A 15079-nucleotide genomic window follows, 5' to 3' on the forward strand; every position below is an offset into this window, starting at 1 on the left:
CACACACACACACACACACACACACACACACACACACACACACACACACACACACACACACACACACACACACACACACGTCCACCGATTCTATAAAAACTGAGGACTTAACATATATTGTAAAGTTTGGGGTTTTATCCCGTTGTCTCCGTCTGTAAGACTGTAGAGAACTTGAAGATAGGAAATGGAGCTGCTGTGTAAACAGACTTCAAAATAAGAGCATGAATATAAACATTTTATTATTTGAAGAATTCATAAGCAAAACTTCAACAATAATGTTGAACTAACCAGCCAAGAGTTGTGGATTAGCTGATGCAGCTACACTTGGTACAACGCATCACTTACAAACTTTTCTGTTCTAAGTGTGCTAAATGTTATCAGAGTTAGGAAAGGGCTAAGTTAAAAACTAGCTCTGTTATTGTTAGCGCAGCTAATTTTATGCTTATCATTTAAATTCCTCTAAATTTAACGTAGAAGAAGTTGAGTGCGTTAAACATTTTCAAAGTTGGCAAAACACGCCACCACAAAGCTTAACATTTTAGAATTTATCCAGAAAATTAAATTTAGTAGAAGCTAAGGTTGCTAAACCTTTTCTAAATTAGCCTCACTATTATTAACACTTCAGAATTCATCTCGAAAACTGAACACTGGAGAAGTTAAATGCAGCCAAAGTTTCCAAAAATGCTAAGTTAAAAACTAGCTTTGTTATTATTAACAGAGATCATTTTAAATTTAGCTCTTGGGAATTTATCTGGAAAATTTAATGTAGGGAAAGCTAGGTGCAAAATGTTTTCAAAATGAGTAAAAGCGGCAAACCGCTAGGCTAAAAGTTAGCCCTGCTATTTGTTTTTAGCTTACTGCTTTAGATTCATATGGAAAAATGTATTTAGAGGAAGATAAATGCACCAATAGCTTTCAAAGTTAGCAAAATGCTAAGTTAAAACTTAGCTCTGGCGTCCGTCTGTCCGTCCTGCTCCAGTCGGAACCAGCTGTCCGTCCTGCCGGCCGTCGTCTGCAGCCTCCCTCTGAAGGTTCTGATCGCCTCCAACAACAAACTGGTTTCTCTGCCAGAGGAACTGGGCCAGCTGAGACACCTCACTGAGCTGGTGAGTACGGTTCCTGATCAGACCCGTTACTGATCAGAACTTTTGTTCGGTTCTGATCTCTTGCTGTTGGTTCCGGCAGGATGTGAGCTGTAACGAGATCCGGACGTTACCGTCCCAAGTGGGTCAGCTGGAGGCTCTGAGAGACCTGAACATCAGGAGGAACCACCTAGTCCGACTCCCTTCAGGTAAAGTCAGTCAGACATGCCCGGTCCAACCGGGAGAAAAACCAGAACCAGATCAGAACCATGTGGCTGCTTTCAGAGCTGGCTGAGCTTCCTCTGGTGCGCCTCGACTTCTCCTGCAACAAAGTGACATCCATTCCCGTCTGCTACCGCGGCCTGACCCAGCTGCAGGCCATCGTCCTGGACAACAACCCGCTGCAGAGCCCGCCCGCACAGGTACGCAGGAAGTGACATCACAGCTGCTGCTCTGCGACTGAGCCTAACACCATTCTGTCCTGCAGATCTGCATCAAGGGGAAGGTCCACATCTTCAAGTTCCTGAACCTGGAGGCCAGTAAGACCACGCCGGAGCTGCCCGAGTTCGACAGGAGACCTCTGACCTCCTGGTCTGACCCCCCACACACACGTACTGTAATGCTGCTCCTTCAGAATAAAAGCCTCATGACTGACTGCAGCTGTATCCTGGCAGTGTTGACGAGGCGTATCCAGGGCGACCGTACGGTGCGCTGGACTCGGGCTTCAACAGCGTGGACAGTGGAGACAAGCGGTGGCTGGGCAACGAGGTCAGACCGTGCAGACGGATCCGATCCGACCGGTTCCGATCCAGAGCTCTGGTCCGTCCTGCAGGGACATTAACAGAACCTTGTCTTCTGTTCCAGGTTTCAGAGGAACCGTCAGAGCTGCTGGTCAGAGATCAGAGGCGAGCCGGACCAGGAGGACACGTGCTGCCCAACGGGACATGTGAGACTCGCTCAGCCGCCCACAGACTGTCACTTCCTGTCTTCCTCCTCTGTCCCTCCTCACTTCCTCCTCTGTCCCCAGCAGATGGGGAGCTGGAGCAGATAGACTTCATCGACAGCTGTGTGGAGGAGGAAGAGGAGGGGAAGCGCCGTTCAGGAGGAGCAGACCGGAGCAGCCTCAGCTCTCAGTTCATGGCGTACATCGAGAGACGCATCACCAGGGAGGTGAGGCTCCGCCCCCTCCTGCTGGAGGCTTTCATTCAGCCTGAGTCAACCAGGAGAGGTCATTGACTTAAGAAGGATGATCTTATTTTGAAAAGCTCTGATTTCCTGTTTATGTCCTCAGGGTTCCCCAGTGAAGAACAGCTTGGCTCGGGCGGAAGACATGAAGAGACACAGCAGGTTAATAAAAACACCTTGTCCTGACCACTTCAACCTGTGTGTCCTCACTTCCTGTCTCACTTCCTGTCTGACTTTCTGTCTCTCTCAGAAACATGGCCGACGGCGTCTTGGTGACTTCGAGCTCCCAGAGTCAGGTATGATGATGCAGCCGTCTGACAGGAAGCGTAAGCCACCAACTGGCTCCTCATGTCCTTATCCGTGTTTTTCCAGAGAGCTGGTTCTGGTTCTGGTTCTGGTTCTGGTTCTGGAGGTGTGGAGAGGATAAGAAGGGAGGCTCAGCTCGCCGCGCTGAGGTACGACGAAGAGCGGCAGAAGAACCGTTCTCTGCAGAGAGACAGCGTCACCAGCTACTCCAAGGTACATAACCAGGCATTCAGACACCAGTTTAACCAGTAGATCACTTTTTTAACCAGTCGCTATTTTAAAAGGTCATAGACCAGTTGAACTATTTTGTTGCCAGAAGTTTCTGCAGTACCAGTTTAACCAGCAGGGGGCGTCTCTAACTGGTCCTGCTGTTGTTTTGCAGCATAAAGCAGCTCAGAGCCCATCCAAGTCCAGTCCAGAACCTGAGGTGAGTCCGTCTTTATTTCTTACTCATTTACCTGCAGACCCTCTTCTTCTTCGTGTTGATTGGACAGCGCGGAGCCCCGCCCCTGTGTTTAGGCCACGCCCCTTTATGTCTGTTGACGTGTGTCTGGTGTTTGTTGTCAGAACGTCTACCCCTCCAGGCGCTCCACCCACACAGATGACTCCGCCCTCATCATGGTAAGAGCTTGGAGCTCCGCCCACAAGCTCGCATCTCACTAACGGTTTCCAAAATAAAAGCTTGCGAAGGGATCAGTGGGTTTCCTGCATGTGACGTCACAGATTCCGTTCTGTTGGTTTCTGGTCCAAAGATGAAAGGAGACTTCTTCCTTCTGTTTTCTGACCTATGATCCCTGACATGACCCCTGACCTCTGACCCCTGTCCCTATGTCGTTGCATGTTGATTTGAGTTGGTGATAGCTTCGTGTTTCCTACTGGTTTCCTCTCTGTCACTTCCTGTTCTAATGGTTTTGCTCTCACAGCTCTGGAAGCTCCGCCCCCTCCCTGCTGCAGGTGCCTGCAGTGGGAGGAGCTGCTCTCAGGTGTGTAACCGTCCTGTGTTTTGTCTTTTCAGCAGGGGGAGGACAGAGGCACCTTGTCTCCTACAGGTAAGTGCAACACCAACCTGAAATCTGCACTAACCTCACCTACAGTCCCGCCCACTCTGAGCTTTCTGTTTTCTCTCAGCCAATCAGTCACCTTCGTACCCCGGCTCAGGAGGCGGGGCTTCCAGTCGGACGTCCAGCCTGCGGCCGGAGAGCTTCCTGTATCGCCTCGGTCAGAGGGACGAGAAGAGAAAAGGCGAGTGTATTTTCACCTGTGATGTTTGAATGCATATGTGAACGTCAGTGCAGGGCATTCTGGGTAAATAAAACCAAAACAAACATGCTAGCCTAGCGCTAGCAGCAGAAATGGCTCCTGGTCTTTAGCCTAAAGAGAAATCCTCCAACTGCAGCACATTGCATTCTGGGTAAATCCAACCAAAGCTAACCTGTTAGCCTAGCGCTAGCAGCAGAAATGGCTCCTGGTCTTTAGCCTAAAGAGAAATCCTCCAACCGCTAAAATCCTCCATCTTGTTTCCATCTGGTGAAGAAGGAAGTTTCTCTGAGTGTCTTCAGAGATTTTTGGTGCAGCGCCCCCACAGGCCAGGAGGGGAACAGGTTGGTTTGACTCAGAACCACAGCACCTGGAGGTGGAGCAGATGTTCTGGTTCCAGTAGAAGCGGGTTGACCGGACTGGTTCTGGAGGTACGGAAAACATCCGTAGCTGGAGTGTGACTGTGCCCTCTCTGCCCTGTAGGGGACGCCGTCGCTGCGCTGCCTCAACCCAAGGAGGAAGCTCCTGCTGCTCCTCCTCTGGTAGGCGAAGACGCAGCGCTGGTGGAGCAACTCAGAAAGGTACGTAGCTCCGCCTCCTCCACCTCTTCTGCTCTGTGATTGGTCTGCTCACCAACTCTCTCCTCCCGCCCAGAACATCGAGGCCCGACTAAAGGTGGCGCTGCCGAGCGACCTGGGCGCCGCCCTGACGGACGGCGTGGTGCTGTGCCACTTGGCCAATCATGTGAGGCCGCGCTCCGTCCCCAGCATCCACGTCCCGTCCCCCGCTGTGGTGAGTGTCTCTCATTGGTCAGTTGATGCTGCCGCCCCAGCTGACCTCCGCTGACCTCTCTCTGTCCCTGCAGCCTAAGCTCACCATGGCCAAGTGTCGCCGCAACGTGGAGAACTTCCTGGAGGCGTGTCGCAGGATCGGAGTCCCACAGGTAAACACACACCTGGGAGACGGAGGCTGAATCCAAACCAGTCAGACTGCAGGCTGCAGGGAGGACTCGCTAAACTTTAACACCAATACATCAGCGTTTAGATACCTAACAGACCGGCACCCCAACCAGGAGTTTTAAAGTTTCACCACAGTGAGCAACAACAACTGAAGGCAAATATAAAAAATTTAATTCCTTCTGGATAATTCCAGTGCACCGATTGCTGTTTTCCGGCCAATTACTCATTTTTAAACACCCTGAACTGCTGATTTCAATTTTGGCGAAGTAGCTAATAGTTTAATAAAATTTTTCTTTTCTTATTTATTAAAGGGTGTAGATTATTTATTTGAATTTCTAATATTGTATAAAACAAGATTAGCTGGTTGAAAGAAAAATCTGCAGAATGTGCAAATTTTTTTACCCAATTAATCGTCAGAATAATTTAATTGATTGTTAGAGTAATTGTTAATTGCAGCCTGACTTAAAACAATGTTTCACATGTGGTGAAGTTAGATTATACATCTAATTTTTGCTCCGACTCTGAGGAAAGTGCTAAAGCTAGTTTAGCCAGACCTGCTCGGAGAGGCTGGTTGTAAATCAGAAACTTTATGCTCACAAACAGTAGCAGTCCTCTCAGAGGTCTGGCTGTTGACTTCCTGCTCAAGATGACATGAGCCTTTAAACTGATTGTTGTAACAGAAGTTGCTGTTCAGACGTTTGGATTCAGTCTGAATCATCAGATGAAGTTTCTTCTTCTCCTCTTTCTAAACTAACAGCTTCCTTTCTTCTCTTCATCTTCCCGTCTTCCATTTTGCTTCCTGTTTCACTCCTTCCTCGTTTTTATCCTCCACCGTGTCCATCACACCCACACACGCACTCAGGACCGCCTCTGCTCAGTGGGCGACGTTCTGGAGGGGAAAGGGGGCGGGGTTTACGGGACGCTGCAGGTGTTGCTCTCTATGGCCCCGCCCACTCTTAGCCCCTCCCTCCAGGTCCAAATGGCCGGCTTTGCCCTGTTTTACCTGTCCGTCATGTCGGCGCTCTGCGCCATCTACGTTCACCTGGCGCTGCACGCTTAGACCCGACTGGAACGTCTGCAGGACCTCCGTCGGGTTCGGTCCGTCCCACGTTTAGCTGTCATCTCCCGCTGTAGCCACACCGTTCCTGACGCACAGAAACGTGGAATACTTCATGAACAAGCACAGCCGCAGGTTCCCTCTCCTCTGGAGAACGCCGGATCCAGTTGGGACGGTCGGTACCTTTAGTGAAGAGTCGACAAACTCCAGTCCAGATCTAACAACCTGCAAATTAAACCGGTCAGCACCGGGCCTCTGCAGGGCCGGTCCACAGGGCGTCCACGCATCCTTAAAGCGTCTGAAACTAATGTAGCTGAGATTAAGGCCATAAATCTTGTTAAATCCACTTTAAAAAAGGAAGTTGGCCTGAAACACGTTAATCACAGGTGTTACATTTTGTCACGGCAGAACTATTTGATCTCATGTACATACGGAAGTGACAGATTGGACGTTTTGGTCTGTTCAGACTGCTGTGGAAAAAGTCAGATATGAAATGGGAAACATTGGATTTGGGTCACGTTTGCCTGCTCTGTGAACGTAGCCTAGCTAATGCTGCGTTCAGACCGAGCTGTTTCACCAAAACGCACCCAGCGCCTCAAGTTGGACGCTTGCTTTCGAACATCAGAAGCGTCTGTTGTCCGTTGCGCTCTGATGGCGACACAGATGGAGGACACAGCCATGTCTGCCATCTTTGCTAGCTGGCAGTTAGCCTGCTGATTAGCATCGGGGCCTCCACGTCACATAGCGGAGTCTCTGATTGGCGCGCTACACGCCCGGCGACGCACCGTAGACGTGCATCCATGTGGGCACATCGAGTCGCGTTCGGTCTGAACGCAGCATTAGAATCTGGACTGGGACTTGTGGACCTGAACTGGGGATGTTTATGGGACTTGTGGACTTGGAGCAAACATTTTGGACACAGCCCAGATTCTGTGGGTTTGACTGGGACTTGTTAGGTTAGTTTGAGACCTCTGACTGGACTGGACATTTGGACTTGGACTCTGACTTGGACTTGGGTCTTTTGGACCTTTTCTGGGACTTGTGCCAGGACTTTTTTTTTTGGCTTGAACTGGGATTTCATGGACCTGAGGATAAGCCGTAACGTGTCTTTGCCGTCGTTCGCCGAGTCGTAGAGGATCACGCCTCAGCTGGAGGCAGAACTTCCTGTCCGTTTGGCCCGTTTCCTGCCTGCTGAAGCTCCGCCCCCTCGTGCCTTACGTCCGCCTGCCTGTCTGAGTGTTTTTTACCGTTCTGACCACGTGAAGCGGGTCAGAACTGAACCGAGTCCGGGACTCCGGGAGTCGTCTCCATGGTAACCGTTATGTTCTGCTGCTGCTGCTGTGAGGTCAGGATGAGGTCACAAGCCCCGAAGTTCCCCTTTTTATAAGATGAAGAGTGATGATGATGATGATGATGATGATGATGATGATGATGATGGTGTGTTTTTAACCTCGGATCGGTTTGGATTTTTCCTCTCGATTCTCTAAATAAAGTCCAGAAAAACATTTCGACTCATTTTTTTCCCCTGAGCTCACCGGAGTTAGCAGAAACGTTTCCAAGCTTTTCTCCCCCTGAAACGATTAATCAGATTAATCGAGACGAGTCAAGTAGTTTGATAATTGATCAATCGTTAACTGCAGAATACAGACTCAACTAAAAAAAAAAAACATTTGCTGAAAGGACAACACACTTAGAGCTGTAATGAAGTCAAAACTTTACTACAAATGTTAACATTTTACATCTAAGATAGAAAAAAAAACAACCCGTCTGTTGTTGTTTTGCAGCCAGGACTCCGTCAGTAGCGGTTTTAGCTCCACCCGGTTCAAATTCAGTAAAAAAAACAAACAAACCCTCAAATAAATCTATTTATTTCTATTTTAGACACAAGCGGTTAAATAAAAAATCTGCAACTGTAATCATCAGAATAATCGATCACTAACATAATTACAGTAGTTGCATCTTGGAAGTGCAGAAAAATTCTGTAAAGAATCTTAATTCCTGCTGGCAATTCTGGATCAATTCAAGACTCTCGGAAATTCATGTTAGTCGATTTGAATTGATTTTAATTCTGCTTTAAATTATTATTTTTTTATTTCATTAAGAAAAAGCCAGGCAGCTTAGCTAACCTAATACAGGTGAATTAAGTTACAGATATTTATGCAGAAATGGAACTTAATCTTTTTAAATACATTTTTTATTTGTCTTTTCATCTTGAGTCCAGCATTTAAACTGAAACCCAGAAACGAATTGGTTTCTGAAATAAAAGTCGTTTCTGAATCGCAGGACGCTGAACGATTCGCATCTCTATCGCAGCCCTACTTGTGAGCGAGAGAAAACAACAGCCCTTTAGGCTGCTGACTGGCAGTGCTCAGCAGCAGCTCTCCTTCCCTCCATCCCGCATCACTTCCTGTTCTTCCTGCTTCTTTTTCCTGAGTTGCCATGGTTACAGTTATTTTGTTCCTTAATTTAAGTTGTCATCGTTTGACCCACCTTTCTGTTGACGCCCCGCCCTTCGCTGTTTGCTCTTCTTCTGTGGTGTTTGTCTGTGCAGACTAAGTTGTGTCTTCCGCTCCACATCCTGGAGGAGCGAGGGCTCCCCCAGGTGGCCGGCACGGTCAGGGCGCTGCTGGACCTGGCTCCGCCCAAGCAGTCCGTCTCCACGACGACGGCAATGCCACCTGGGCCCTCCGTCGTCATCTAGCCGCTGCACGCGCTCAGTCGGCCTCCTGTGACAACCAATCAGAGCTCGCCGAGTTCCCACAGCCAGAAACGAGTCGTTGTGACGCTGTTCAGGAAGCTGTGTGGCGTATGGAAGCCCATCAGTGCCAGGAAGTTAAAATCAGGAGTTATAAATGAAAACGTCGATAATGTTTGGTTGAGCTGATTGACCCAGATCAACACTAATGTCTGAGTTTCCATGGTAACAGCAGGTTTTACTGCTTTGACTGGAGGAAAAATGGATAATTTTTTAAACTCTAAAACATTTTTAGGCTATTGGTTGGGAAAAGTCCAACTCAGGCAGAGAGTTTTTGACCTTTTTGTTCTTGTGGAACATCTGATTGTTTTGCTTTTTTGTGGGAATATTTTTTATAAAGTGAGTGGAAAATTTTATTTTAAAAATTTTCTCTCAATCCTTTAAATTAATCTAAAGTACAGACCAATTGAACTGTAAAAACACATTTAAAAACTATTTACTTTTGTGTGAAAAGTTACATTTTACACTGATTTACCATACTTTTTGATTTTAGCTTTTGCCACGCTGGTTGATTTAGTTTTTCCTCAAATGGGCTTCCATACAGTGTCCATACAGACTTCTGGCAGGTGAGTGTTTTTGTCTGGATGTTTGAGGCGTTCCCACTGATCCCAGTACTGATCCCAGTACACGGGAGTCAAACAGAGGCTTTCCTACTGGTGCAGGACTGGTAACCTGCTGGAAGCTGCATGTGGATCTGATGGAGACACAAAGAGCTGAGATCAAACCGTCACGACTGAACTGAACGAGTCTTTAGAAAATAAATGAGTCTTTAGAAACTGAACGAGTCTTTAGAAACTGAACGAGTCTTTAGAAACTGAACGAATCTTTAGAAAATAAATGAGTCTTTAGAAACTGAACGAATCTTTAGAAAATAAATGAGTCTCGAGAAACTAAACACGTCTTCAGAAACTCAAACAGCTTTGGGAAACTGAACATGTCTTGAGCAACCGAATGAGTCTTGAGTAACTAGACTAGTTTTTGGAAACTTAACGAGTCTCAAAGAAGGGAACTAGTCCTGAGAAAGGAAGCAAGTTGAGATAGAGTACATGACAGAGAAACCGAAGGACTGTTTAAAAACTGAACTAGAAAGAAAGAGAACAGACAGACCAGAGACAGAAAGCGAGTTTTGAGAAACCAAACGGGTCTGCTGTAACCAGACAAGACTTGAGAAACAGAACGAGTCCCGAGAAAGAGAGTAGGCCACAGAATGTAGACCAGGCATCAGAAACTGAACGAGTCCCAAGGAACTTAACCAGTTCCTCGGAAAGGGAAGTCCTGAAAAAAAGAGCTGGCCAGAGGAAGAGAGTCTTTGTAAACTGAACAAGTTCAAGGGAACTGAACTAGTTAAGAGAAAGGAAGCGAGTCCTGAGAAAGAGAATAGGCCAGAGAAACCGAACAAGTCTTAGGAAAACGAACGATTCTGCAGGAATCAAACGAGTCTTGAGTAACCAGACGAGTCTTTAGAAACTGAACGAGTCTCAAGGAACAGATCTAGTCCTGAGAAAGAAAACAAGTTTTAAGAAAGAGTATAGGCCAGAGAAACTGAACAAATCTTGGAAAAACTCAACTAGTTCCAAGAAAGAGAACAGGCCAGAGAAAGAAAGCGAGTCTTGAGAAACCAAACGGGTCTTATGCAACCAGGCAAGTCGTGGGAAAGCGAACGAGTCCCTTACAGAGAGCGGATCCTCAGAAACAGAACGAGTCCTAAAGGGAAGCACAAACACTGACAGCTCACTAAGTTGGCAAACCATTCATTGAAATCTTACTGATTCTCTCTGTCAACGTAAAGACGTCAGTTTTTCATTTTAGCTTCGGGGAATATGTTTTGACTATATTTGGTGAAATTCTACAAGTCAGATTTTCTCCCAAACTCCAGGAGTTTTGGTTCGTTTTCATGTTTGTGGCACTGAACCCAAAAACTGAAACCACAAGTAAAGTTTCAGACTTTGCTGGGGGAGTTTTTGCACATAATAATGTTTCTAGTTTTTATTGACTACTTTTGTTTCCATACAATGCTTTTAGTATGTACAGAACTTTAAAATGACCTTGTGGTTAAGGATGATGATAAAGCTCATTACTGTCTGTGATTTAGTTTGAAAGCACTTCAATAAGTTAAGTTGAAATGATAACTTAAGTTATAAAATAATAAAATACTCAAAAAATTGTGTATACAACTGACATTATGATAACATGCTATCTAGCTGATATACGACTGAAGCTTTGATAGCTAAATGCTAACATGATGCTAGCGCTAATCAGTAGCTACTGCTGACGAAGTTTGTTATTTAAGTTACATTAAATGTATCACAATAATGTTGTTTGCTGCTGAGATGACCCAGCAGTTCTTAATTTAGCTTTGTGTGCAGCTACCATGCATCATTTGCTTCAGCTAGCATTAGCTGGACTTCTGTTGAATGGTGGTTCAGGTGGGGTCAGGGTTGAGGCCCAAACGGCTTCAGTGAGTTAAGTAAAAATCCTGATGTACGTTTGCTAAATTGCTAAATCTCTAGCTGTTAGCATGGTTGAATCCAAAGCGAACTGTCTAGTTGTCATAAAATGGAATAAAACTAGTAATGATGAAGACAAAACGGGGAACTGAACTGTCCTAAAGTCCAGAAATTAAAAATGAACATTAACAGTCAAAGTTACTAGCTTCTAAGTTTACAGGGACAAAAGAAACGAAGATACAAAAGAAAAGATTGCTAGCTTTATGCCAATGATAATTTTCAACTGCAGCTTATGATCAGTTTATTTTTCTTACATTTAAAATGACAGAGTTTTTTTGTTTCTTTGTTTAACCATTTGTACTGATCAGAGGCCAGAACGTAGGAAACCAAAAACTCTGGCTAAGCTAGTTAGCTGTTAGCTACACAGTTAGCTATAGCTCATGTTACAGTAGCGAACAGAAGCTGTGTTTGATATGTTGGATCACTACAGACCGTTGATATAATATAATATATTCCAGTTTCTGTCCTGCAGCAGTGACCGGCCACGTGACTCATATTTAAAATCTGGTTTTAAATCTAGTTTTTCTCACAGACTCAGATGAGGTATGAAGTCCTCTGTATGTGAACGAATTGACAGAAACGCCAATAAGCAAGTTTCAGACCAGATGTTGGTTAAATTAAACACAAGAAATAAACAAGCCAGGATTTATCCTGTATGATTATTTTTCTTCATATGTGGAAGTTAGAACAGTAAAAATGACTTGTATTTATTTTACTTACTCAGCTTCATACCTTAAAGTTGCTGTGAAAAGCAGAAGTTCTGTTTAAAGTCCAGTTTCTTTCTCTACGCTCGTTTCTTGGCCTCTGTCTTCTGATTGGTCAGCTGCAGAAAGCCGACCAATCAGCAGAGAGCTGGAGGATGAAGGTTGGTTCCATTTTTTTGTGTTTTCTTTCGCTCCGTCTCCATCAGATCCAAAGTTGCTTTGATCTTTCTGACTGAACCCTGAACTCTGACTGTCAGGCTTCCCACCAATCCTGGGGCCAACAGATGAAATCATGTTTATACATATGTATGTTTGTTTTTATTGTTGTTTACATTCAGCTGTTTGGGTTTCCTGTTGTTCTGATTTTCACCCTGTAACGGAGCAGTTAGTGTTCAGAAAACTCCTGTAAATATATATAAATATAAATATATATATATATATACATGTGTAGATATGTTGTACATATGAAGCCTGTCTGCTGCCATGGCGACACTGCAGGTTAAAGGTCACTGTTGGTTTGCTGTAGCGGTTCACCCTGCTCCGAGCGCACTACATTTATTTATGGAGCTCGTTTTAGTGCAGGAAGAAGACGACAACAGGAAGCGGCTTTTTAATTTAAAACATGTTTACTGAGGAGTCGTGCTGCGTTCAGGCGTAGTAGGACGTCACTAAACACTAACCTAAAAACATTTCTCACAGTTTGTGCACAAACTTAGCTCATGTTTTTACCCTGTAGCGCCCTGGTTTTAGACTGCCAGACTGATTTTATACCGCCAGGCTGAGTTCTGCCTGCCAGACTGAACTCGGGGGAAATCAGCAGCTCGGTTTCTCAGAGGACAGGTGACTTGGCGATGTAAAGACATTGAATTCAAGCTTCTGTCCTGCAGCAGTGACCTGCCACGTGACGCAGTCTCACTGTTTTTAAAGGACATTCCACCATTTTAAAGGACAAACATGTTTTTACTTTTTTTCTGTATAAAAGATGAATCCGACTGTTTGAAGAGTTTAAACAAAAAATAAATACTTTAATGTGATGTTTTTCCTTTTTTGTGTGTCTGATTTTACACATTTCAGCTCTAAGCTGATCAACGCTGCACAGACCAGTACCTGGTGACAGGAAGTCAAAGGGTTCTTTTGGGATAAAACAGGACGTTTGGCATGCAGTGAATGGGACATTGAGGAGGACCCAGGAGGCCCCTAATGCCGGCCATTAGGGGCCTCCCTAATGGCCAGGAGGCCCCTAATGGCCGGGTGACTCTAGGCTCAGTGCTCAGTAACTTGGTAAACTGTCTAAAGCTGCCTCTGGGTCTGGAGAACCACGGGGAGAACCAGGCGTACAGGTATCCAGAACCCGGCAGGACTTTGTCAAAAATCCTCCTGGGTCTGGAGAACCAGGAGGAACCAGAACTACTTGGATAAGGTGGTCCAAACCCAGCAGAGAGCAGAACCTTGTCCACATTGACCCACCCATTACACATATGCCGTTTGGCCCCCAGGGTGACCGACGCTCCACTATTCAAAAATCAAGATAATGCTGCCATCTGGAGGAATTACCAGGAAGTGCTAAATCTTCCCAAATGTCCTGTTTGGACCCATCCATCCATTTTCTAACCCTAACCCTGGTTAGGGTCGGGAGAGTTGCTGGTGCCTATTTCCAGCTAATGTTCCGGGCGAGAGACGGGGGTCACCCTGGACACCAGTATGTTTGGACCCAAGTGACCCAGTTCAAATGCATGCCTAATGTTCATGTTGGTCCTCCTGGACCAACATGAGTAGTAGTAGTAGTAGTACCCTAACCCTCCTGGGGTCGGGGCAGAAGGCATGTAAATGAAAGGAAACTCATGAACACCTGACCTCAGGGCTTGATGTATCTACTTAGATTGACCATTTTACCTTGGTTCATGGATCAAGGCTACCTTATAACCGGTTGGTTGATTTAAACCAGTGGTCCCCAAACTTTTTCCTCTGAGGGCCACATAACTTTTCCCTTCTCTGGTGGGGGCTGGAGTCAGTTTGTAACAGAAAAGGTGTTACACGTTTATCACCTGCGCTGCCGATTTTTACCCAGGAAGCACATGGGCAAAAACCGTTAGTGAAACGGTCACTGGGACTGACTAGTATATATTCCATTGAGGGAAACCTGGAATGCGGCTTTCATAACAAACACGTGTGTTCATCTGCTCTACCGCTACCAACCGCACTGATTAAATAACATAAAAATCAAGCAGTTCCCTAAAAGTCCAACAGATGGCAGCAATGTGCCATGCAAAACAAAACACCCACAGTTTACAGGACACACTTCCTGCTAAAGAGCCCCCTGGTGGTTGAAGAAAAATCCACATATAAACCAGAAAATACAATATATGAAAACAAATTTGAATGCTCTCTGGTATTGTTCAGGGGGCCGGACCAAATGTGGAGGCGGGCCGTAGTTTGGGGACCACTGGTTTAAACCTTATTCACATGGTTTTTCCTCACCCTAACCAGGGTGTCAGTGCTTATTTTTACCTTAATCCATCCACTATGGATTCTGAGAAGTCTTTATGTTTTAAAGAGGGAAGCTACTTAAACTTAATTTAATGGCATAGATCCCTAATTGGCCTTATATAACACTTAGCGAGGATTGATTAACCTTGTCTGAGCCGTTGTTGGGGGAGGGAGTATAGTGGTAATGGCCAAAACGCCTCAGGATCAGAGGTTCCCTGCTGAGGTTCCACATTTTAGAATATACATGCCAGCCTATAACATTATTATAGTTATTGTATATTTATCTCTGTATCTCATCGGCTGCACTGTGTTGGTAGCACTGTTGCCTTGCACCAAGAATTCCCAGCCCAAGGTCTTTCTGCATGGAGTCTCCATGTTCTCCCTGTGCATGGTGGGTTCTCTCCAGGTACTCCGGTTTCCTCCCACAGTCCAGAAACATGGCTGTCTCTCTAAATTCTCCCTAGGTGTGTGCATGCATGGTTGTTTGTCCTGTTAGTCTCTGTGTTGCCCTGTGACAGACCTGTCCAGGTTGACCCCCGCCTCTTGCTGGAAACATTCGCTGGAGAGGCACCAGCAGCCCTCCTGACTCCACTCGGATCAAGGGTGTTAGAAAATGGATAGATGGATTTCATACATGGGCCAAGCAAAAGGAGGTGAGCTCTAGAGTGACATGTCGGCCTGCGCCTTGCCTTTGACTCCCTACACCAAACTGATTTGGTCGATGGACCAGTTCAGGTTCAGCTTCAGGTTTAGGTTCAGGTTTAGGATCAGGTTCAGGTT

The 15079-nt window shown here is 45.8% G+C and overlaps 1 protein-coding gene across 1 annotated transcript in view; it reads left to right on the forward strand.

Moving 5' to 3' along the window:
• lrch3 (leucine-rich repeats and calponin homology (CH) domain containing 3) overlaps nt 1–8716 on the forward strand; it is an 11473-nt gene extending 2757 nt beyond the window's left edge. Inside the window, exons 2-19 of the mRNA XM_008426830.2 lie at nt 943–1106; nt 1186–1291; nt 1368–1504; nt 1570–1673; nt 1757–1850; nt 1947–2028; nt 2110–2252; nt 2374–2429; nt 2518–2563; nt 2640–2786; nt 2956–3000; nt 3141–3194; nt 3589–3622; nt 3702–3815; nt 4314–4411; nt 4485–4622; nt 4696–4773; nt 8398–8716. Coding sequence (XP_008425052.2) covers nt 943–1106; nt 1186–1291; nt 1368–1504; nt 1570–1673; nt 1757–1850; nt 1947–2028; nt 2110–2252; nt 2374–2429; nt 2518–2563; nt 2640–2786; nt 2956–3000; nt 3141–3194; nt 3589–3622; nt 3702–3815; nt 4314–4411; nt 4485–4622; nt 4696–4773; nt 8398–8547 — 1790 coding nt within the window. The 3' untranslated portion in view covers nt 8548–8716. The remainder of the gene's footprint in view (nt 1–942; nt 1107–1185; nt 1292–1367; nt 1505–1569; nt 1674–1756; nt 1851–1946; nt 2029–2109; nt 2253–2373; nt 2430–2517; nt 2564–2639; nt 2787–2955; nt 3001–3140; nt 3195–3588; nt 3623–3701; nt 3816–4313; nt 4412–4484; nt 4623–4695; nt 4774–8397) is intronic.
• Nucleotides 8717–15079: the final 6363 nt, after the last annotated feature.

The sequence above is a fragment of the Poecilia reticulata genome, linkage group LG13, assembly GCF_000633615.1.
Source record: "Poecilia reticulata strain Guanapo linkage group LG13, Guppy_female_1.0+MT, whole genome shotgun sequence".
NCBI lineage: Eukaryota > Metazoa > Chordata > Actinopteri > Cyprinodontiformes > Poeciliidae > Poecilia > Poecilia reticulata.